The sequence below is a fragment of the Phascolarctos cinereus genome, unplaced genomic scaffold (assembly GCF_003287225.1).
Source record: "Phascolarctos cinereus isolate Bilbo 61053 unplaced genomic scaffold, phaCin_HiC Scaffold_9;HRSCAF=440, whole genome shotgun sequence".
NCBI lineage: Eukaryota > Metazoa > Chordata > Mammalia > Diprotodontia > Phascolarctidae > Phascolarctos > Phascolarctos cinereus.
Window position 1 is genome coordinate 35,572,102 of NW_027556402.1, and position 26,230 is coordinate 35,598,331.

Consider the following 26,230-nt stretch of genomic DNA (forward strand, 5'->3'; position numbering starts at 1 on the left):
ATGGAGTCTGAATGCAGATCGAAGCATACTATTTTTGCTTTTTTTTTTAATTTGATTTTGTGTCTTTTTCTTTTTTGTTCTGTTTCTCCTTTCACAATATGACTAATGTAGAAATATGTTTCCATGATTGCACGTGTATAACCTATATCAGATTGCTTGCTGTCTTGGGGAGGGAAAAAGGAAGGGAGAGAGGGAGAAAAATTCAGAACTCAAAACCTTATAAAAATGAATGTTGAAAACTATCTTCCATGTAATTAGAAAAAATGAAATATTATTTACACAAAAAGAACAAAATAAACAGCAATAACAACAAAAAGAAATTGTAGAGGTCCTTTAAAAAAACCCTCCAAACTGATTTTTGAAATACCAGTATTCTAGCTGCCTTGTTGTATGTCTGCAAGTATGTTTAATATGTACTGAAGGATGTGCCCTGACGGCCCTTTTAACTGCATGTCATAATCTGAGCAATTGGAATTCTTCATTCACTTCATTTTTTCCCCATGTGTTTGGGTAGGCCATCTCTTCACCAGTCTTTGAGTGCTGGTGGATCTCCTCCAGGAGGCTGTCTTATGTTCTGGAATTCAATACAACCACAAACAGGGTTTCACCATCTATATTATTTCCTCTTCAACTTGGACTCTGCTCTGGATCTTCTCCCTGACAGGGACAAACACCTTTGTTTATCATACAATATGAATTGTACTTGTCTATGATATGTTGTCTCCACTATTGTCAATACATTATAGATTCCAAAATTTTTTCTCAAAGTCTGGACTAACTTGAGTTTGATAATCTGGAGGAAAAAGGGACATAAGCAATGAATAGCTATTGAGTTATTCATTTTCAATTCTTTAGCATCAGAGGCTTCTTGATAAGGTCGTCACTTTTATTCTATCTTCCAAAGAATTGTACGTAATTTTCATGTATGTATTGGAAACAACTTGTTTAGTCAGTCAATAAGAATTTATTACATATAAGGCACCTACTATGTGCCAGGCATTACCAGATTATGTACTTTTTTATAGTCAATAAATAATACGCATTTTTAGCTTGTACCAATGTGCTTAACATATTGTAAACAATATGTACAGTGGGATCTTATATTTTCTACATTTTCCAGTCAATTATACATTGGTAAAGATGTGGTCTACAACTGACAGTCATTTGTGAAAGCTGGCCTGTTCCTGTGTATTCAAGGCCAAGCTGGCCTTGAAATGTGTATTTCATCCTGATGACATTTTTATGTAAATGAGGAAGTTCACATAGAGACTGGGAATTGTCAATGTTCTCCTTGCTCACCTTCATTTGGTATTAAAAAAGTCATTGGTATCTTCCCCTCCTTCAGATCCTTAGTGACTCAGTCCCTCAGTGGTTTAAAATAAATGATTGAAAATTAGAGCACTTCACCTAAATTTAGACCTAAAAATCAATAAAAATACAAAAGTTGTTCCAATCAAATTATTAAAATAAATATACCATAAAACATTTTGAAAAGAACACATTACATACCTGCCAAATTTCAATAATTTTTCATTCATTTTTGTACATATTTTAGGATGACACACCAGGATACACAGGCCAAACACTGGATTCAGTAAGCTCTGTCTCAGTGTTGCCTTCCTTTGGTGCAAACGATGAAAACATTGATTCAGTCCACTTGATTTTCAGACCCTTAGTTGGTCGTTATGGGTCACATGGAGCCCTAGAAGTTAAGCCTGGACATCTGTCTGTCAGTCTTTGTGCAGGACCTGCTCAGTATCTCTTTGAACAATAAATTACCTTCAATACGTTTGCCACCCTTGACTTTCTGTAGAACTTTTCAGTTGCGATAATGTAGAAAGATAAGAATCCTAATGACTTCAGAAAATTTATCTAGTTTTACCTAGATGGAACACATTCTTCTTTGTGTTAGAAGGATCATAGGATTTCATAGGATGATAGGTTTGTTGTTGTGGTTATCCATTCTCAAAGAGGACCAAAATGACGCCACTATGTTAGAGTCAAATTACAGTATGTCTGATTGGGGCTGATCAGACCAATACGAGCTTGGAATGCTCTACCCCAGGTCAGGCACAAATGGCCCATGTGAACATTTGAGGTGGATTCTCTAAATTTGTTCATCTTGCATTTCTTTTGAGGTACTTCAACTCTGCTTTGCTCATAGAGCACAGCACCTCCTCTGATGAGGGCACACCATGTTAGGTGGTCCTGTGCCATTCTTTCCCACGTCACACAATTGATTCTGAAGTTCTTGAAAGAGACCTATGTTGCTTTTTTTCTGACTACCATGTGAGCATTTGCCTTGTGTGAGTTTTGCATAAAACAGTCTTTTAGGCAGGCATGTGTCTGGTAACAAAACAATGTGGCCAGCCTATCGGAGTTGTAAGAAACTCCTGTTTAGTCATTTTCAGTTACATCTGATTCTTTGTGACTTCAGTTGGGGTTTTCTTGGTAAAGATACAGGAATGGTTTGCCATTTCCTTCTCCAGCTCATTTTATAGATGAGGAAACTGAGACAAACAGGGTTGAGTGACTTGCTTAGGGTCACACAGCTAGAATGTTTGAGGCCGGATTTGAACTCAGGAAGATGAGTCTTCCTGACTCCAGGCTCAGCACTGTATCCACTGCACTACTTAGCTGCTCTAGGAACCCTAAATGCATTCTAATTTTACAGAATAGAAAAGTGGGCTCAAGTTGAATAGTCATGGGGTTGCAGAGCTAATAAGAGGTAGTAAGTCCTTCCTGTATTCTTATCTTCTCTTATATTTTGTCTTTTTTGTTTGTTCGTTTCAGAGCTGATACTATACACATCTTCTGCACGTTGTTCCAGTAAAATATCAGTGTTTTACATATGCAGGCTCCTAGCCTATATAACTTGCTATTATTACTTTTAAAACCAAACCAAATCTGAAATAATGGTTTTTATAACTTTGCAAGCCAAAGCTCACAGTCTTTTTTTCCCCTTCAAAATGTTTGATGGTTTTCATTTAGCATAGGTTCCCTAGCAGGGTTTCTGGCTCCCAATCTAATTATTTTGCATTTGTCTCCTCTGAACTTACATTTATCTCCTGACCCAGTCACCTAACCAGCCTCAACTTTTTTTTAACCTGGTTGTATTTTCTCATTTCTTCTATCTGCTTCTATTTTTAGTGTAATCTGTTAATACTTTGGTCTCATTTTTAATAGCTTTTCCAAATCAATTACACTGTGAATACATTTGGGGATGTACCTAGAAAAAAGACCATATAAATATCAGAAAGGACCTCAGCAACTTCTTCTGAAAAGGGAACCTTCTCCCCCAGATTACCTGCTCTTCAAGCAAATAAAACTGCGAAAGAAGCATCCTTTTCCTACTTCTTAGCCATTCTCCTCCAGTTACATGGGGCACTTTCCAACTGAATAAGGCAAAGTGATTAGATGTAAGTGTATGTAGCACCAAAAATCTTAGATAGTATTTCTTGGCTCTGTGCCTTTTTATCATCCTTTTATCTAAATAACTTGAATTAGCCTCACAGGACTACTTTGAAGATCAAATCAGACAATGTCTGTAAAGTGCTTTGCCAATTCTAAAGTGCTACTTAAATGCTAGCTATTATTTTGGTCATCTCATTCTCATTTCTTTCAACTGGATTCAGTTAGAAATGGTCTTGGGACAAGTCACTTTTCTGTGTTTTGTTTTGCTTTTTTTCTCCTTATTTAATATTCTATGGACACAGAGTTGAAATTACTGCTTTTTGAAGCAGAATAAAAGTATTGGTATGTAAGCTCACCCTCCTGTAGGCTTGCTAAAAGCATCTTTGGCAAACAGGACAATATGGATATCATCCTTATACCTCATCCTGTCCCCTTGTAATCTTTATCATCTCTGCTAAATCTCTCTATTTGGAAAGATTTTCATTCCAACAACCTGGAGGTTATGAGTATTTGGTATAGTGACAGCTATTAAAAATGCTACTCATGTTCTTAAGTGAAAAAAATTCTTGTGATGGGGCAAAATGAAAAAGAAAATGTTAAGAATATCTAACTTAAAGGAAACATTGCTAGGAACACAGGGGCTGGGATACTTGCTTTAACATATGTTGAACCATGTGTTTGTGGACCATTGCTAGGAGAATCATTGATGGGTACATTGCTAGGAGAGCCTGACTTCAAATTAGAGGGATTAGGGTCGCTTTTCTCATTCTCTTCACATCGTTAAAACTGCTAGTTAGGCCCATAAAAAATTATATTTGAAAGGCTGGTAATTGTGAGCTCCTGGGAGGGACTATGTTTGCTTTTCTCTGCATCCCCAATACTTATCACAGTGCCTGGTGGTTAATAAATACTTAGTGACTTAAATGCTTGTTGACTTGACTTGATTAACCATTTTAAATTTTACTTTGGCTTAGCTAAGTCCTGATACCCATTTACTGTTGAAAAGGCCAGCCTGGCCAGTTCTCTTTCTTGTTGCCTCTTTCTTAAATGCAGAAGCCTCTCCTTGTCATCAACCACTGTGGCTCTGGGCTTACTATCGCATTAACTACCACCGTTCAGCTCCAAGTAAAGACAGGACTCCAGACCTCCCAAGATGACAGACTCCTCAGGATGTGTCCTTCTTGGGGGTATTTTCACTGAACATCAGGAAAGACTAAACATAAAAGGATCAAAGTAGCCACAGGTCCCCTGGAGCAGCCCGCCTTGGAACATCCAAGCTCTGCATGGGCAGTAACAATGGATCCCACAAAATCAAGGTAAAGAAGTACTATTCTTTGCCACTCCTTCCCAGAAACACATCGTGCCACCTGAAGAGTCACAGTCCATAGAGTGCCAGCTAGAAATGACCTCTTTCTTTAACAGATACAAGCCAGCAGACCAATGGTCCACTCACGGTCTCTCATGTCATATGAAATCATCAAGTCTTTTCAGCATGAGCCACCGGAGTAGAGGCAGGCTCCTCCAAATTGTCTACACAGCCCACTGGAAGCAGGCCAGGAATACCTATCTACACATGGTCCAAGGAATAGCCCCTATGGCAGATCCCATGACAGATTAAAATACTGTGGCAAAAACATAAATGTAGCATGCAATGTGAATTGTACTTGTCTATGATATGTTGTCTCCACTATTGTCAATACATTATAGATTCCAAAATTTTTTCTCAAAGTCTGGGCTAACTTAAGTTTGATAATCTGGAGGAAAAAGGAACGTAAGCAATGAATAGCTATTGAGTTATTCATTTTCAATTCTTTAGGCCTAGTATTTCTTTCGAATGCTGTGAACTTTTAAAAAATGTCACTAAAATGTTAACCATTTTTGTGTTTCATGGAATAGCTGTACCAGTTTGGGTGCTGTAAAGTCTATTTCAAATGCCATTAAAAAAACTTTCATTCTTACTGTGTTCTTCCACATGTGGCCTGGATATAAAGCATAAAATAATCTCTAGTCTCTTTGTTTCAAAAGAAAGAGAAAAAAGTAATTTCTTATTATAGAATAATGACTTATGTTCATTTTAAATAGCTCTTTCTTCTTGCTTTTTCGTGGATCATACTTATATTAAGAGGCAGCCTATGACAGTAACTACAAAGCTGGCATTAGAGTGAAGAGGATTTGGGTTCAAGTCCCTCTGCTGACGCACATTGATATGTGACCCTGAGCAAGTCTCTTGCCTTCTAGGGACACAGACCACTCTCTCAGACTCAGTTACAGAGAAGCTGCTCATCTGTATCAGGAGAGAGGACTCCTGATCAGTCCCCAAAATGATTGATATTATTTGAATTCCCTGAAAACTATGATTCATTGATGTTGGACTTGTCACAGAATGGGGATCTTCTAAGAGAATTCTTGGTAGTATCAGACATGTAATCACGTCTTCATTAACATATCCATGGCTCAAGTTTCTGTTCTCTTTTACACTTCCCTCTGAATCCCTCCTGACCCTTTTCCCTCAATCTCACACTCTTCTCCCATTTCCTCTTCCTGCTGCCTCAGCCTTAGGACAATGCCTCACCATCACTATCCAGATAATTTTTACCTAGCTGCCCAGCTGGTATTCTGCTGCCCCTCACACACCTTTAGCACTGCTGACAATGGGGCTGCATCATATACAGAGCAGATCATATCCCTCTTCTGCTCAGAATTCCCGTGGCGGATCCCCGATGCCTTCTAGAGAGAGTCCATACTCCTTAGACGGGCATTCAAGGCTCTCCATAGCCCACTGCCAACCTCCTCTTCCTTTATACACATTGCACACTCCTCTATGTCCCTCTTCTCTGTGCTCCCATGAAACTGTCTACAGCTACTATGTGCTGCTTTGTTCTTCTCATCACTCTGGGCAGGGTCATCCTGCACCTAGAATGCCTTCCCTCCTTTCATCTAGAGCAGTGTGTTGGAGAATTGCTTAAAGCTGAGAGGTGAAGTGGTTTGTGTGTGATTGTATGCCTCATCTATGCCAGGGGAAGGGCTTCAATCTGCCTTCCTTATTAGAAGGCTACCCATCTGGTCACATTGCCATATACATTATCATCTAGATTATATTTATGTAATGTTTGTGAAGACAAGCACCATGATTATTTATCTTGTGTCTTCTCTAGCTGCAAGGGCAGTTAGCTGGCATAGTGGATAGAGCGTGAGTCTTGGAGTCAGGAAGAAACCATCAAATTTGGCCTCAGACACTTACTAGCTGTGTGACCCTGGACAAGTCACTTACCCCTATTTGCCTCAGTTTCCTCATCCTAAAATGATCTGGAGAAGTAAATGGCAAACCACTCCAGTACCTTTGCCAATAAAACCCCAAATGGGGTCACAAAAAGTTGGATATGACTGAAAAATGACATCTTTTTTTTTTTTTGTTTGTTTGTTTTTGGTGAGGCGATGGGGTTAAGTGACTTGCCCAGGGTCACACAGCCAGTAAGTGTTAAGTGTCTGAGGCTGGATTTGAACTCAGGTCCTTCTGACTCCAAGGCCAGAGCTCCATCCACTGAGCTACCTAGCTGCCCCCTAAAATGGCATCTTTTCAACAACAGCATCTTATCTACTATTTAGCTTAGTGCTCAGCACGTAGTGGGCTGTATAAATTATATAAATTCTCTTTTTTAATATATACTATATTTTCTGAATATATATTACATTATATATGTACATATATTTAAATATCTTTATATTTTAACATTTTATGTTATGCATACTTAAGTATGCATAACACATAATTGTATGTAGATATACATACATATGTACACAAACACATGTGAGAGAGAGAGTCTTATTTATACATAAGGCCCTTTAGTGCCGTGTGTAAAATGTACTTTGCTTTACTTTTAGGTTTATACCATTGCGGGAGACACGGATTGGGGAAACATTGGTTAATTAACACTAGCCTACTGTCCCACTTGGCCACCTTAGCAATCTAGCCAGCGTGTCTGAGTTTTTGGTTCCAATATTGGTTTTGATCGAACTAGCACTGACCTCAGGCCATTTAGTGTCAGTCAACAAACACTTTTTATTTATTTATTTATTTTTGGCTAGGCAGTGGGGTTAAGTGACTTGCTGAGGGTCACACAGCTAGTAAGCGTTACGTGTCTAAGGCTGGATTTGAACTCAGTTTCTCCTGAATCCAGGGCTAGTGCTCTATCTACTGCGCCACCTAGCTGCCCCAACAAACGTTTATTGAGTTCTTAGTTTGTGCCAAGTACTAGACTAAGCAGCTAGAGACACAAATACACACGCCAAAGAAAGACTTGTTATCAATTAGTGTTACTTAACAACTCTCTCTGTATTCTCAACTGTAAGATGGGATCAATACATAATTAGCACCTACCTCCCCATGTTGTCATGAGGATAAAATGGGATGAAATTTGTAAAGAGCATTGCAAACCTTAAAGTGTTATGTTGATGCTAATTATTATTTTTGTTTTTAGTATTTCTTATTATTATAACTCTAGTCCTAAAGCCAATTAGTATGGTACTCTCTCCTTTGTGGAGATCAGTGTGCTGTGCCCTCATGAGAGATGAGGCAGAGTTAGTAAGAATGGGACAGAAGGGAATTTCTTCAGTTTTTCTCAGCCTGAGAGTCTCTTCAGGACTCTTCTGGCTTTCAGTTTTGAGAGTGAAGATGGACAATGCTAACCTTGCTTCAGGTTACTTAAGGGAAGGACTATGGGAAGAAATGGAAGGAGCTGCCAGTCTCCATCATGTCCCTATCCCCAGTTTGCTATGCTAGAGACTTTGGAGAACTGTCCCTTGAGTGAGAGCTAAGAGTCTCTCTCTCTGTGTCTCTCCCTCCCTTCCTCTCTGTCTCTCTCTTCCTCCTTCTCTGTCTCTGTCTCTCTCTCTCAGATGAGCTGAGTTACATTGCTCGCAATGAGATTAGCCTCTTCACTCTGCATTGTTTGGTTTATATTCTACTATATATATTTTCTCTGTTTGCTGTTTACTATGGACTTGGATACATGTGTTTCTTAGTTACTTATTATTTGTGTTCATCGTGTAACATCTTTTGTGGGAAAGGGGTCAAATCTTGGATATAAAGGGTGGAGTCCTGATTTTACTGTTAATTAAATAGTGATCAGAAGCTAGTGTGAAGCTAAAAATCACATCCCCTAGACTAATAATATTTAAGGGAGCAGATAAATATAATTCTAAACTAGGTATTCCCTTTCTCTCAGTAGAACAGAGCAGCCAAGCTTCTGGTCCCAACTTCTTGCTTCCCTTCCTGGGAGGAAATAAAATTTCCTTTGGAGAAGGTGGGAGAGGAGAAGAGTCTGGAGATGTCTATTCTGCTTCTCTTTGAGCCATACAATGATACCCCATGCTGTAAGTGGAGGATAGCTCCTCAATACATGATGATGATGATGATGATGATGATGATGATGATAATGTATACCCTGGTACATATTACTAAAATATTACTTTCATTATCTCATTCTCTTGTTCAAGGACTTTTTTGGCATTGTATTGGTAAAGATACATGATTTGAAGTAAAGAGTCTAAGATTGAATGCCAGTCCTGATAATTATAATTTTTGTGTTCTTGGGCAAGTCACCCTTTTTAGGTCTTAGTTTCTTCCTCTGTAAAAGAGGACTGCTGCATTGGGTAGTCTTAAAGATAAGATCCAAATCCTGTGATCTCATGATGCTTTGCATTCTTTAATCCCATAATAAATCTAAACTTCTTTGAATAGTTTTTGAGGCCCCTCCATAACCTGGCCTTAGGTCATTTAGCCATTGATTTATCCATTGGTCCATTTAGCCATTGATATCCACATATAGCATAATATATGTTTATTAGTGAATTTTTTAAGGAATGAATCCATATATTTCTCACTGTACCATCATGCATACTCTCTGCTCTAATTAAACTTATCTACACAATTCCTCATACATATCCTCTGATACTTTAATAAATGGTTGCTGGATTGGATTTGAATGGAAGAGAGAATACTTTTATCTGGTAGCCATGCTTTCTTTTGGTTTGGTATGGTTCTATTTTAAGAATGTTTCAGTTTGTTCAGTGAAAATAAAAGGTGAGACAAAAGTACCTTTTAGCAGAGGGGTCAGACAGCTAGTAAAATGTACTTCTTCTACCTATCTCTTCAATGACTTTGAATTAAAGTTATATCATAGATCACAGGGTGCCCCCTCCATAAAGAGCTCCAGCTTTGGGCCTAAGTGGACTTCAGTATGGTCTTGGGAGAGCCTGACTCTGAAGTAGGGGAATCAGGGTTTTCCTAAACTTTCTGCAACCTGCTCCTGCCCTGGAAAAATCTCTTAAAAAAAAGCTTAGATATGTTTCATTTCTAGAATCTCCCCTAAAGGGTTCACTTCTGGAAAAGGTATGATGTACCAGATATAGGACAAGTAATTCTTGCACTGCAAAAGAAATGCTTAAAATACAAAAGACTTATGGGCGTACACTCAAAAATACTTGAAATATGAAACAGCAGCTAGGAGGCACAATGGTTTAGATAGGCAAGTGGATAGATTTGTCATCAGGAAGACCTGAGTTCCATTTGGCCTCAAACATTTATTAGTGTGATTCTGGGCAAGTCATTTACTTTCTCTTAGTCTCAGTTTCCCCATCTATAAACAGGGATGGTAATAGCACCTATCTTATAGAGTTCCTGGCTGTCTTCTTCTTGGCAATATCATTCATTCCCATAGCTTCAGCTACACCTCCTTTACAGATGAATCTGAAATCTTTATCTCCAATCCTGGCTTTTCTCCTGAGCTCCACCCCACATCTTTAGCTGCCTACAAGGTATCTCTATTTTCTTCCCATTGTGTACGATAAAAAGCAATTTCTTCTGTTTGGCGTGTAAAAACCCTTTATGGTCTAACTCCAGTCTGCATTTCCCATAAAATGGCATAAGTTGTGGTCACATACCACATTCCAGCTAAATCTGACCCGTTGCTCTTTTTCATAGGTGATGCTCCATCCCCTACGTCCATGCTGCTGAGCAGGTTCTTCTACATATCTGTGATGTACTCCCTCTTCACTCTTGCCCTTTACGTTCATTAGCTTCCTTCAAGGCTCAACCCAGGTGCCATTTCCCATATTTTCTGAATTATTTGTCCACTCTCCCTCCAATTACTTATTTACTTAAATGTTCTCTCTGTCCAGTTGAATGTAAGTTCCTTGAAGGCGCATGCTTTTGTCTGTATATTCCTGGCCCCTAACCCATTGTCCCATATATAGGAAGTGGATGATAACTTCTTGTTAATTTTTGTCCTTCCTTTTCCAAGCCATTGACTCTCTCTTGCATACCTCTCATTTCTTTTCCCAATTTTTCTTCTACCTCTCTTATTTGACTTTTAAAATCCTTCTTGAGCTCTTTCAAGAAGGCTTTTTGGGCTTCAGACCAGTGTATAGTCCCTTTCGAGGTTTTGGATGTTAGTGTATTGACAATGTTGTCCTCTTCTGGATTTCTGCCTTGATCTTCCCTGTCCCCTTAATAAGAATCTATGGGCATCACACATTTCTTTTTGTTCATGGTATTTGCTTATTTCCCGACTTTAAAAAAAAGTTGAGCTCATCTACTGGAGAGCAGGGGGCACTGACCCAAGTTTCTTGTGCTGGGAGCCCAGGGCCTGGTTACGGGCTTTGTGCTCTGGGGCCTCAGGTGCTGGCAGTTGGAGGCTGTAGGCTTTTGGCAGTTTTCCTGGTGTTGGGCTGGAATCAGCAATACTGGAACTCTAGGGGTAGGGGTGGGGAGTCTGGCCCCTGGAGGATGCCTCCTCCTCACCCAGGCCTTATACTTCTTTCTTTGGTTCCTGCTCACCTGGGCCTTGCACAGGGATTTTTTTTTTTGCTGCTACAGGATATCTCTCAGCCTGCAGCTTTACCTCTTGGAGTTATACTTCCCAGAATTTTGCTGAAGCACTGGGAGACATGGCTGCTGGAGAACACCATGTCATGTGGTGGTTTTCTGAGCTGGTTTCCACTGGTTCCCCTGCCTCTATTGAGGCACTCGTGTGTCCTGGTGTTAGTACCTGCCTGCTCCATCACCCTGGGGTTCAGGTCTTCTCCTGGTATGCTAATGTGGGGCTTTCCCCTAGCTTGCTGGGATGCCTCTCATTCTGTACTTCTCCTCCTCCCCCAGAGTGAGAGGGGCCTTTCCTGTTAATCCCCCAAGTTTCCTGGGCTACAAGACTACTGCATCCTATCTTTCTGCTGCTTCAGCTGTTTCAGAGTTTTTCCTGGGCAATATTTTGTAGGCTTTCAGAGGCCAATCAGGGAGGTGAGAGTGACTTACTTTTTACTCCACCGTCTTGGCTCCTGGAAGCCAAATACAACATGTGTAAAACAAAGCTTATTATCTCCTCCTACCCCAAATCTGTGCTTCTTTTTGAATTATTTTAATTTTTGGCACCACCTTTGATCCCATTCACGCACAATTGAAACCTTATAGTTATCTTTGACCTTTTTCTCCTTCATTCCTTATAGCCAGTGGTAATTTTGCCACTGCCTACATCTTTTACGTTTCTCTATGTTTCTCTTTTCTCACTGTCACTTGCCTGAGTACAGGTCCTTATTGTTACTTGCCTAGAATATTGCAGTGTTTTCCATTGAAGTGTTCCTTTCTCACACTCTCTTCACCCGAAAACCATCCTTCATACTGCTAACTGGTCATGTCACTACTCTGGTCAAAAAGTTTTTATGACTCCATACAGCATTCTGAATACAATTCAAAGTTCCTTGCCTAGATTTAAGACCCTCCTTAATTTGGTACCATCCTCCCTTTATATACTCATCTCATATTGTTTTATCCATACCCCAGTCAAACTGGTCATGCTTTGTACCCTGGATACAGCCTGTATTCTCACACATCCTGGACTTTCCTCGTGCTGTTCTCTATGCCTGAAATGATGCCATTCCTCTTCCTCTTTACTTGCTGAATTATAATCCATTATTTAAAGTTCCACAAAATATATCACATCCTCCTCAAAGCCTTTCCCATTCTGCCTAACTGTCAAGGACCTTGATCTTTGTATTAAACAATATATTGATTTGTAATTCTCTAATGTGCTTAGCTATATCTGGGAGTTAGCTTACCAATACACTTAAATACAACTATAAAATACTGCTTACAGAAATAATGATTTAAATAACCAGAAAAATGGTGTTTCCTATGATTGGATCATTCCAATATAACCCAAAGGACAATATTACCTAATCAATTTATAGATTTAGTGCAATACAAATTCAGTGAATAAGGGGATATTTTATTGAACTAGACAAAAAACAACAACATCATTTGGTGGAAGTGGCCTAGAATCTAAAGAGAAAAAAAAACAGTAAAAGTATAAGTGAATGGCTATAGCATTGCCAGATTTCAACTATATTATTAAACAAGAATCACCAATTATTTAGTCTGATTTGAAAAAAAAAAACAGAACAAACATCAAAAAATTAGTTGACTTGACTAGATAAGCAGAACTTTGAAGTAAAAAGGAATAACAATAGCTCAGTGTTTGATGATCCCAAAAATGTAAATTAATTGGGGAAAGAATTCATTTTATACAAGGATTGCTGAGAACACTAGAAAACAGTTTGACAGAAAATAGGCTTAGAAACAACAGTAACGTAACCAAACTCTTCGTACTCTGACAAAACCTAATGTGCCTAAAACCAAAAGGTATTCTAGATAAGAAAATCTCAAAAATATTAAAACCAATAACAAAGGTCCAACATAACCTAAAACCTTCATTGCAACACTCTCTGTGGTACCAAGTAATTATAAACAAAGCAGGTGTCAATCAGTTGGAGAATGACTGGAAAAGATGTGGGATGTCAATGTAATAGGACATTATTATACAATAAGAAATGAAACATGATAAATTCAGAGAAATGTGGGAAGATTTGTAAGAATTGATATCGCATCAAATGAACAGAACCAAATTTTATATGACTGCAACAATGTAAAATAAAACATCACTAAAATAATTTGATCTATGAGTATTGGACAGCTCAGTGATGTTCCAGGAAAGTAGATAATGAAGTGTTCCAGCCTTCTCAGAGAAGTGACATAGAGGACAACTAGGGAGGAATATTATACACATGGCCAGATATACTTGGATTTTTTGTTGTTATTTGTTTTTCCCCCATGTAACAGTATTTTATTTTTTTTTAATTACATGTAAAGATAGTTTTCCAGATCTACTTCTTACAAGAAAAGATTCAATCTGGAGAACGAGAAGGATCCCCCAAATTAATGTGATATAATGACAAAGGGCATCAATGAAACTTTAAAATAATTACTCTGCTGTATTTTCCTGTACGTTATACATCAGCTGCCAAAATCTGAGCAACATATGTTTAACATAAGCTATTCTTTTGTTTGATTCTCAACAGCTAAGTCCAATTTTCAGAGACACTGTGCTGAAAGGAACCTTTAATGCTACCCTACGGAATCCTTTATTGTATGAGGTGGAAAATGTCTCTATGGCTCAGAAACCGAAACACAGTCCTGTCTGGGAAGTAAACGTGTGATGTTAAAATGGTGAGTCTTGCTGACTTCCTCCGTAGCTGCATTAGCAGCCTCAGATCCGTTTGTTTCATTTTCCGTAGTCCATAAATTGCATGATTCATAGTATCAGTCACTTGGAAACCATCTTTAATAAAATGGTTTTGGCAGACTTTCTTTTGGCTAGCCCTTCTTGCCCAATACAAAGACATCCATCCTCTCCCTGCTGCTTTGTTTTAGTCAGTTCCCACGGAAGCCCTTGGCCTTGCAACATCCTAGTCTTTTTGGAAATAATTATACAAAAAGTGAGATTGTATTTCGAAAGGATTGTCATTAAGTCAGAAAGAAATGCCCTTGTCTGATGGAAAAGAGGAGAGAGCCAGAGCACCAGCATCCATGCAACGTCTGAGACAGTGGTCGAGGCCTGGGGTTTCATCAGGACAGGAATGTGCTCTGGCCTGTGGTATCCCAGGGAGAAATTCCTCTTCCATTCAGTACTCACCTCATTAAATGCCTTTATGGTTAGGGCACTAACTGAGTTTGCATCAATTAAAAGGCACCAGAGTTCTGAAGAGAAATTTATTTACCCCTTTTTTTTTTCCTTTGGGTAATAAAAGCAAAGATCAATAGCCCATGTAAATGGTTGACCTACTTAGTGAAACTACAAAGGAAATTCCAAGAAGCACCTTCACATTTTTCTATTGTGAAAGTCTTAGCTTCATTGCTTGTCTGGAACCCTGGAGTTCCGTGGACACATTGTCTATGGAAGAATGTCTCTGTGTTAGTCTTACTTTGACAAGTGTTCTTTTCGGTTTATGTTAGTAAGTGGGATAGAAGCTCCCAACTAACATTGCCAGAATTCTTCATCATCTTTTAATTGTCATAGTATTCGTCAGCATATACTTGTGGTTTTCAAATGAAATACATTTTCTCTTGCTAACTAATCACTTTCTTCAACCACAATCCCCCAGACTTGAAATAGAAACAGATGTTCATATTTGCAGTCCATTGAAGCAAGAATAAACAAGATTTCCCTTTCCCCTAACTCTTACTCTACACCCCAAGTTTCTAAATAGATCTCAAATGGATTTGATTGTAGAAGGACTAGGGAAAAGACTGATTTACTCAATGGAAGGAAATAGTAGAACACAGTGAAATGGAAGCTAGCACCAAATGTGTCCACTAGGTTCTATGTAATATAAGACAGCTGGTGCCAGAGAGGGTAAAACATCAGGCCTGGAGGCAGGAAGACCTGAGGTCAGATCTGCTTACTAGCTGGGTCACTTAACTTGACTGTCTATTTCCTCAGCTATAAAGTAGGGATGGTAATAGCCCCTACTTCTCAGACTGTTGTGAAGATTAAATAAGATAGTATTTATAAAGCACTCAGCATAGTACAGGAGTGGGGAACTGTGGCCTCAAGGCCATATGTGGCCCTCTAGGTCCTCAAGTGCGGCCCTTTGATTGAATTCAGGGCCACATGCGACCTTGAGTCTGCAGGTTCCCACCCCGGCATAACATCTGGAACATAATAGACAATAAATATTGATTTCCCACCTCCTTCCCTTCCTTCCTTCCTTCCTTCCTTCCTTCCTTCCTTCCTTCCTTCCTTCCTTCTTCCTTCCTTCCTTCCTTCCTTCCTTCCTTCCTTCCTTCTTCCTTCCTTTCTTCTTTCCTTCCTTCTTTCTTTTCTTCTAGGTAATAAATATTTTTCCATTCTATCTTTATGTCCTGTATGCCTTGCACATACTAGGCACTTCATAAATGTTTATTGTTCAATTTACTTTAATTGAACACAACAATCTTAACTGAAGCTGCTTCATATAAAAGAACAAAGATAATCAGAAAAGTTTTGAATGTAGTTTTACTAGGTATATATAGCTAATCAATACCTCTGATGTTCTAGAGTAAATTTTTAAAGCTTTAAATTATTCCTTTATCATAATCACATAGGAAAATCAAACCTTTATTTTAAATATATATATTTAAATATAAAAGTGAAATCACTTAGCAACTTCTCAACACCTAAAAGAATGTTCTGCCCTGGGGAAGGCCTCTCAGGAATCCAGAGAGTCCTACTGATTGATGCTAAGCTTCGTCTTTTCTTTTTCTTCCCTCATCTTGCCTCTGTACAGTTTCTGTATTTCTGCTTTAGCTCCATCTCTCCCATCATCTTCATCTCTTTTTCTCTCACTGTCTCTTTCTTTTCCTCCTTTCCTATTTCTCCCTCTTTCTTTGTTTTTTCTCTGACTCCCTTTCTTCTTTCCACCTATCTCCCTAAAATGAAATGAAGTATTAAATTTTAAAAATATTTCTTTAAAAAAAATACTTTTCACTTATATGTGGGTGGAATAAAACATTTTTCCCCTACTGGTTTAGCATTAAAACAGCCCTTGCTTGATTCATTTTTAGAAGATGTTGCCTAATGACTTTAGGTACTTTGGAAACTGGTCATTCTTGAAAGAAGATGAAAGTTGCCTTCTAAAGTGAGGCAGAATAAGTGGACAAATAGACCCAGAAGCATCATAGGGCCGGGTGTGTAGGGCTCTTCCCCAGAAGGGACCCAAAGTAGAGGGTGCTCGATTTACCCTGGAGTTGTTGGAGAAGCCACTGCCTTCAAACTCAAGAAGTAACATGAGGGGAGAGGGGTAGGACTGCATCCTTTCCAGGCCCCATCTGGGCTAAGAAAGTCATGTCCACTCCCACTCATATTCCCTTCATCACTTTTCACTCAGGCCCCTTGAATGTCATTGATCCTCTGGGTACCTCCTAAGTACCTGGCCTAGGATGGTAGAGAAGAGCTAGGTACCTGGATGCAAGAGGAATGGGGAAGAATGGAGGCAACACAGCCTGGCCCCAGTAGTGGCTGCCCTTTCACTCCCACCCCCCAGCAGGATCATACCAGAGGACCCGTGAACTCTGTTCATTTTCTGACTGTGTTATGCAGGAATACTATGTGCTATTGTCATAAGGCGCTAGCACCTCACCTTGGGAAAATCTGAACACATGTGCCCTGCACCTTCACTTCTCCTTATGCTCACTTCTCTACCTTTTGTAAATGGCTTTAGGCCACATCGTTCAATCGAAGGACCTCTCTCCAAAGCTACTAAGTTATAATTGAGAAACTTTATACTTTTATCGATGTGGATTCTACTAACCCCGTCTTGTTATTTTTGACTTTGCTGACGCAAGTCACAGGGTATGAACTTGATCTCACTTTTCTCTCACCATTCTGAATTGTTGACCAGGATGGTTAGACCAAATCGTCTCTTCTGAAGCAGTGTATGTGAGCCTCTCTTTCCGTATCTTCTCCAGTGTTCCATTTTATATCACCTCTGCCAATTTGTTGAGTAGGAAGTATTTGAATTTACTTTATTATTAGTGATTTGGAACATTTCCCCATATGATTATTGATCATTTATATTCCTTCTTTTGAAAATTGTTTCATATCCAGAGTTATGCTATGAATTTTTTTTTTCAATGACGAAAGTTACCTTTTGTTAGGGGTTGGGTGGAGGCAGACAGAAACTCTGGGTCACCAGCACTTGGAGGAGAAATAGCTCTCCCTTCTTGTCATTGGGTAGCTTCTAATCTAATTCAACCCACTAAGCATCTATTAAGCACCTTCTGTATTTAGTCTTCTAGGAAAGGAAGAAACAAACATTTACTGAGTACCTATTTTGTGCCAGGCACTGTGCATTATGAATGTCTCATTCCATCTTCACAACAACCCTGGGTATTTGATTCTATTATTATCCCCATTTTATAATTAAGGAAATGGAGGCAAACAAAGATTAAAATTTAGTGACCTGTGCAGGATAGCTAGGCTGATTTGAACTCCACTTTTCCTGATTCCCTGCCCATTGTACAGCCTAGCTGCCTCTTTTGTGTCCTTTGGGAATTCAAAAATATAACAAAAACAAACCCTTTATTCAGAAGCTTATGTTCTACTATGAAGAAACCACATATAAACAGATACATACACTGATAGCTAGTTAGCTAGCTATACACACACACACACACACACACACACATACACACTTATAATGGTAATTTAAGAAAAGAGAGGGTACTATCAACTAATGGAATCAGGAAGAAACTTCATAAGCATGTCAGGGGGAGATGGAATGAGTGTGGAGTCTAGGAAACTTCAAGAAGGTCAGTTTCTTAGAAATAGAGTGTGAAATGAATTAATGTGAAATAAGCTTATACAGGTAAGCAGGAGCCAGATAGAGGGATCTTACATTCACTGCAGGCCTGAGCCCCCAGACTCCTAGATGGGCATCTCTCAAGTGGAATCTCATTCTGTCTCAAGTCTCAGCCTCTGGGTCCTGGGAGCAGTAGGTGCTCAGGTCTTGTTTCAGTAGAGACTCCAAGTTATCAGAGATCCCAAGCACACCAGAGGTATCAAAGAGAACTTTATTTTTAGCAACTTAGATATTAGGAGCTGAGTTCCTATGCCATATGCAGACATGTCCTGGGTGTACCTCATCCATCCCCTCCTCTCCCACATCACCACCATAAAGGTCTATGCAGATGTTATATATAAATATAACCCAGCCTCCAAGGACCTAATCATCACTTTATTCCTGTTTGATTACCAGGGTCTTAGAACTATAAGAAATCCTGAAGCCCTGGGATTCAGAAGCAGTCAGAGCCTGTATTCACTTCATATTTAGTCATCCTATGACCCTACACTTCTGTTAAACAACTGGCCTTTGTCTTCAATCTCTTTATACTCTTTGGCCAATGGAAACCTGATTCAAACCAGAAAACACCAAATCTCTGGCCTCTGTCTCAAAGGCACTCCTTCTCAGATGCCAAATGCACATTATAAACTAGGAGAAGTACTCTTATTCCCAGTCTTTCCCTTTCTCACTGTCACTTAGCAAATTCATTGAGGTTCATTCCACTAACATCTAGCAAGCTCTAAATCTTATCACAGTGACTGTTTAACCTCTTGGACCTTCTTTTTCCCTTTCTCAAGAAGGTCAGAATCTAGACCTAAATTGATCTTTTTTTTTCCTTCATCTTTTCCTTCCTACTCCACTGCTAAATTGCAGCTGTATCTAAATTGACTAAGGGTTTCTTATCAGCTCTTTTTTTTTTTTTCAATTGGGAAGCATTTTTTTTTAATTAGGGACTCAATAAACAGAAACATTTCAATATCCAAAGAACAGAAAAGTGTTGTACATGAAACTGTGAACTTGTTAATATAATTTTAAGAATGTATTACACTTAATATGGCAGTTAACAAAAACTGTTCTGCTCGTCTTTGTCCCCTGTGATAATCCTCTGCTTTTTTCGTGTTATTTTTTAATATTTCATTGATATTACTTTCTCTTGGTATCACTATCACTACCCATCAACTCTAATCTTCTGTAGACATGTAACTATCTGTCTTATAACATATAGGTTTAGCCAAGAAAAGCAAACACATTTTATCTTCTAAATTCAATAATGCTACCCTCATTCATCTTGACACTGTGCAGCTTTGTCACTGTTGACCATTTACTCTTCACAGACATTAGCTCTGTAACAGTTAATTCTTTCATTCCTTTCTGATTGTTCCACTGAATCACCATATGAAATGCAGGTATCCTTCAATGCACTGTCCTGGGCCCTCTCCTCTGTCTACTTACTGACTTCTCTCAGTGATCTCATCAGCTTTCCTGAGTTCAAGTCTCTTTTCTAATGCATGTAACTCTTGTATCTATATCTCTCATATTCATTCTCTCTCTCTCTCCATATATATGTATATATATATATATATACACACACATCTCATGTCATGTCATGTCATGTCTTATCATATCATATCATATCATATCATATCATATCATATCATATCATATCATATCATATCTCCTGAACCCCAGTCCTGCTAAATAGTTCTAAACATATATAAAAGAAAAATAATGATACACCCCGCCAAAAAAAATCCCTCCTCTCAACTTCTCTCCTTTTGATAAGGGCAATATCACCCTAACCTAGTTTAGTAAGTTTGGTGTCAGTCTTGACTTCTTGTGTTCCCGAGGGCCCCCTGCCCCATCAGTTGCCATGTCTTGTCAATTCCACCTCTACAACTTCCCTCATGTGCCGCATCTCCACTCACCTCCTACAGCCTCTGCCCTAGTGCAGGCCCTCATCACCATTTTGTGTTGACTATTGAAATAACCTGCTAATTGTGGTTTTGGCTTCACTTAGCCAAATTGATGTTCTCAAAACACATAGCTGACCATATCACTCCATGACTAAAACATCTTCAGTGACTACTTATTTCCTATGGAATAAAATGTAAAATCCTCCAAGAGGTATTTAAATCCCTTTACAAGATGGCTTCCATCTATGTTTCTAGGCTTTTAAAAATTGTTCCTGGGGGCAGAGCCAAGATGGTGGAGTAAAAGCAGTGACCTGCTTGAGCTCTCCCCCAAACCCCTCCAAATACCTGTAAAAATGGCTCTAAACAAATTCTAGAGCAGCAGAACCCACAAAAAGACAGAGTGAAATAAATTTCCAGCCCAAGACAACCTGGATGGTTGATTGGAAAGGTCTATTGCTCTGGGCTTGGGGATGAGCGTAGTTCAGTGTAGGATCCGCAGGCAAAGACCACCAACCCTGGAGCAGTCCTCGGGGGACTGAATCAAGGGGAGATGTGGTGGTTTTAAGACTTCTCAACCCACAAACACCAAAGACAGCTTAGAAGGTCAGTAGTAAAAGTTTGTTGGACCACAGTAAGAAAGGAACTCAGTCTGGCCCCAGTGGCTGTGTAGCCCTGGGGAAACAGCTGCCTTCAGAGCTCTTGGCCCACAGATGGAGGGGGAATTGAGTGGCTGATCAGAGGGGGATTGCCAGAATCTCCTTGCTGGTGCTGAGGTACAATTCTCTTGCTTTGCCCATGCTTGAATTTGGGTCACAGTTCTGGGTGGTGGTCCTGGGGCGAGGAGGAGCACTGGTGTGGTAGAGCTTGTGGTGGGGATGAAGAGAGAATCCTCCTCACAGTTCCAAGGCAGAAAAGGGTGCTTGTGGTCACTCATAGACCAGAGCACAGGCCAGGAAAGGAGTGAACACCTCACCCTTGATGGTACCACCTTGGAAGAACTGAAAATTTACAGTTCTCTAGAAGTATCTCTGAAAACATCAGCACAAAACCCTCAAAGCTTGGGACAGTACATTCTCCACACTGGAAGCAGACCCCTACCTTAACAAAGAGTGTAAGTCAAGTAATTGACTGGGAACATGAGCAAACAGCACAATAAAAAGTCAGACCATAGAATCTTACTTTGGTGACAAAGAAGATCAAAACATACAACCAGAAGAAGACAACAAAGTGAAAGCTCCTACATCCAAAGGCCTCCAAGAAAAATATGAATGAGTTCCAGGCCATGGAAGAGTTCAAAAAGGATTTTGAGAAGCAAGTAAGACAAGTAGAAGAAAAACTGGCCTATGGAAAGATCATTCAGTACTGGTAGAGCTATGATTTAGTGTAAATTTTCCACAAAATAATTTGGAATAATGAGAAAAAAAATTTAAAATTATTCATGAATTTTGACCACGACCTCTCACTGCTGGGTTTGTAATTCAAAGAGACATAATTAACAAGAAGAGGAAATTAAATTCAATAACCAATATTTACATAGAAAACATGAATGCACAAGAATATTAAAAGAAGCATTATTAGTGATAAAATAAAACAAATGTACCTAATGTCTGGGAAATGACTATATATTTCAATTCATTCAATTCATTATTGAATATTACTACACATCAAGAATTCAGAGAAACATGAAATTTGCATGCAGTGATACAAGGAGAAGAATCACAAGATAAAGCAATTTATAAATAAATATAGTACTTAAGGTCAACACAGTTCAGAATAAATACAAGGTTTATATTGGTACCAAACCATAGGCATATGCTTTCCTTTCTTTTCACAATCAGTAAACTTAAAAGTGGAAAATGTTGTGTATGTGTATACTTTTAAATTTTTTTAATTTTTTAATTACAAATAAAAGCAATTTTAACCTTCATTTTTTTTTTAAAAATTGAATTCGAAATTCTTTCCCTGCTTCCCGTTTCTCTCCCCTCATTGAGAAGGCAAGCAATTTGGTAGAAAATGTATTTCCATATTAATCATGTTGTTAAAGACAAAAAAAAAAGAAAAAGAAAGTTTTTACAAAATGTATGCTTTGACCTGCCTTCAACTTCTATCGGTTTTTTCCACTGGTGATGGATAGATTTTTTTTAATCATAAGTCCTTTGGAATTGTCTTGGATTATTGTATTGCTGAGAATAGCAAAGTCATTCACATTTGATGATGATACAGTATTGCTGTTACTAGGTACAATATTCTCCTGGTTCTGCTCACTTCACTTTGCATCTGTTCAGGTAAGTCTAAGTTTTTCTGAAAGCATTCTGCTCATCATTTCATATAGCACAATAGTATTCTGTCACAATCATATACCACAACTTATTTAACCATTCCCTAATTAATGGACATCCCATCAGTTTCCAATTCTTTGCCGCTACGAAAGGAGCTGCTATAAATATTTTTCTACATATAGATCCTTTTCCATGTTTTTTTTTTTAATCTCTTTGGGATATAGACCTAGCAGGGGTATTGCTGTGTCAAAAGGTATGCATGGTTTTGTAGCCCTTTGGACATAGTTCCAAATTGCTCTCTAGAATGGTTGGATCAGTTCACAACTCCACCAACAATGCATTAATGTTCCAGTTTTTTCCACATCTTCTCCAACATTTATTATTTTCCTGTTTTGTCATGTTAGCCAATCTGATAGGTGTAACATGGTACCTCAGAGTTGTTTTAATTTGCATTTCTCTAATCAATAGTGATTTAGACCATTTTTATATATGACTATAAATAGCTTTAATTTCTTCATCTGAAAACTGCATGTTCATATCCTTTGACCATTTATCAATTGTGGAATTACTTGTATTCTTAAAAGTTTGACTCAGTTCTCTATATATTTGAGAAATGAGGTCTTTACCAGAAAAACTTGTAAAAAATTTTCACAGTTATGATTACTTTGCATTTCCTGCTATCCTATTGTCCCCCGTTTATCTCTCTCATTTGTCCCTGGTCCTTCTCAAAAGTGCTTTGCTTCTGACCACCAATATGTCCTCTCTTCTATCAGCCCCCCACCCTTTTCTATCCTCTTTCCCTCCTACTTCCCTGGTAGGGTAAGATAGATTTCTAAAGCCAACTGATTGTGTCTACTATTCCCTCTTTTAACCAATTTTGATGAGAATAAGGTTCAAGTGTTGTTTGCCATGCCTCTAATATTCCCCTCTACTGTAAAGGTTTTTTCATGCCTCTTTTATATGAGGTAATATACCCCATATCTACCTCTCCTTTCCCTTTTCTCCCAGTACATCCCTCTTTTTCACCCCTTAATTTCAGTATTTTAGATATCATACCATCATATTCAACTTCCTGTGTCTATGCTCTCTGTGTATGCTTCAGCTGCCCTAATAATGGTAAAGTTCATAGGAGTTACAAGCATAATCTTCTCATGAAGGAATATAAACAGTTTAACCTTATTGAATCCCTTATGATTTCTCTTTACTGTTTACCTTTTTATGATTCTCTTGATTTTTATGTTTGATAGTCAAATTTTCTATTCACCTCTGGTCTTTTATTTTCCTGAGTAGGTGATTCTTAGTTATAATTCTAGCTGCTCTTGCCCCCCTAGAATATCTTATTCCAAGTCTTCTGATCCTTTAATGTAGAAGCTGCTAAATATTGTGTTATCCTGACTATAGATCCACAATATTTGGATTGTTTCTCTCAGGCTTCTGGCAATATTTTCTTCTTGACCTGGGAGCTCTGGAATTTGGCTGTAATATTCCTGGGAGTTTTCATTTGGGGATCTCTTTCAGGAGGTGGTCAGTGGATTCTTTCTATTTCTATTTTACCCTCTAGGTATTCTAGGATATGGTAGTTTTTCTTTATAATTTCTTGACAGATGAAGTCTAGATTCTTTTTTTTTTTTATCATGGCTTCCAGGTAGTCCAATAATTCTTAAATTATCTCTTCTCAATGTATTTTCTGGGTCATTTGTTTTTTGAGATAATTCACATTTTCTTCCATTTTTTCATTCTTTTACCTTTGTCTAATGGAACCATTAGCTTCCATTTGCCTATTCCAGTTTTTAAGAAATTATTTTCTTCATTGATTACCTCCTTTTCTATTTGGCCAGTTCTGTGTCTTAAATAGTTCTTCTCTTCAGTGGATTTATGTGCTTTTTTGTTTTTTACCAGTGGTCTTATTCTGTTTTTTTAAGGTTGTTATTTTCTTCAGTATTTTTTGTGCCTAATTTACCAAGCTGTTGACTCTTTTTTCATAATTTTCTTTCATCACTCTCATTTCTTTTCCCAATTTTTCCTCTACCTCTTTTACTTGATCTTTAAAATGCTTTTTTGAGCTCTTCCAGGAATTATTTTTGGGCCTAAGACCAATTCACAATTTTCTTTATGTCTTTGGTATCTTCCTCTGATTATTTTTCCCTTGTCATCATAATAACTTTCTCTGGTCGGGTTCTTTTTGTTGTTGTTTACTTATTTATCAGCCTGTTTTTTTTTAACTTTTAACTTTATGTTACAATTGGTCTCTATTCCTGTTGTGGAAAGGACAGTGTCCCAAGCTTTAAGTTTTTCATTCTGCTGTTTTTAGAGCTAGTTCGGGGAGGGGGGTCTGTATGTTTTCAGTTTTTTTTAAGATGATATGTTCTAAGAAGAGGTATGGTCATTGCTGTCCTGGCCTGGGCTCTGGTCTGTAAGCAACCACAGGCAACCTTTCTTCCCTGGAACTGGGACCAGGGTCCCAGCTGCCCACTCTTGGGTGCTTGTTCTTCTCCTCATTCTGGGACTATGACCCAGAACGGAGCATGGGCAATGCAACAGAGTCGGCATCCACAGCCACCAAAGAGTCTCCTGTATGTAATCTCCTGTTCAGCTGCCCTACCCCTTTACCATCTGTGGGCTGAAAGCTCTAGAAGCTAATTCAGGCACCCCTGAGGTCTATGCTGGATTTGCAGGGTGCAGCCTGCACTGAACTGCACTCCATGCTCACCCCAACAAGACAGAACATTCCTAACAACCTTCTAAGTTGTCTTAGGCTGGAAATTGTTTTTCCCTGTCTTTTTATCTTTTTCTGCTACTCCAAAATTTGTTTTGAAGTATTATTTTAAAGTTGTTTGGAGGGGAATTTGGGAATGCTTAGGTGAGTTACTGCCTTTCCTCTGCTATCTTGGCTCTGCCCCACCTCAATAATGTATGCTCAAGATTATATTATTATATTGTTTCACTTAATTGTTTTAGGAAAATGTGGTGTGCAGTTATGCCTGTGTTTAGAGTGAGGGACATTGAGAATATTTGTTGTGTCAAAATAATAAAAAGAAGGAAAGAAACATTTAGGAAAGCTTTAGGCATAACACATTGCCTAGTGAATGTCAGTTCATTCATATAGGAAAGAAATCCTATCAATACAATAAATGTGGGGAATCTTTCTTCTGGACCACAAGGTACTAGAGAATTCACTCTAGAAAAGATTCCCTATGATACATGTAGGAAATTTAATTTATTGGTTATGACAAATCCATACTGAAGGGAAATATTATTGATAAATGCAGATGGGCAAGCCTCTGACTTAATTCAGTAGGACATCCTGGAAAGACAACTGAACTTTCTCTGCCATGGTGAGACCATGGGCAAGTAACCTCCCACCTTTGTCCCTCAAGTGGGACTATGATACCAGCTAATTCTCAGGCTTTTGGGGCACAGAAGGTGTGATCATGTATGCAAAGTGTTAGTTAATTCAATTTTCATTGCACTTTGGGGGACTGCACAAGAGGAATGTCATGAACAACCGGAATGCCATGAATAACTGGAAGCCTTGAGTATGTTCCTGTGATTCCAGGTGGAAAGAAGAATCCCCCATAAAAAAAAATCTGAGGCTACCTGTAGTAGGCGTGTGTGTGTGTGTGTGTGTGTGTGTGTGTGTGTGTGTGTGTGTGTGTGTGTGAGAGAGAGAGAGAGAGAGAGAGAGAGAGAGAGAGAGAGAGAGAGCGAGAGAGAGAGAGAGCAGAGAAAGACAGATGGACAGAGAAACAGAGAGAGAGAGATGGACAGAGGGAGAGTGAGAGAGAGAAAAGAGAAGAGACGAGAAGAGAAGAGAAGAGAAGAGAAGAGAAGAGAAGAGAAGAGAAGAGAAGAGAAGAGAAGAGAAGAGAAGAGAAGAGAAGAGAAGAGAAGAGAAGAGAAGAGAAGAGAAGA

General features: G+C 38.7%; 1 protein-coding gene across 1 annotated transcript in view; it reads left to right on the plus strand.

The window, feature by feature from the left end:
* The window catches only part of STPG2 (sperm tail PG-rich repeat containing 2), a 543,661-nt gene extending 529,695 nt beyond the window's left edge, over positions 1-13,966 (plus strand). Inside the window, 1 exon segment of the mRNA XM_021008393.2 lies at positions 13,825-13,966. Coding sequence (XP_020864052.1) covers positions 13,825-13,962 — 138 coding nt within the window. The 3' untranslated portion in view covers positions 13,963-13,966.
* Positions 13,967-26,230: the final 12,264 nt, after the last annotated feature.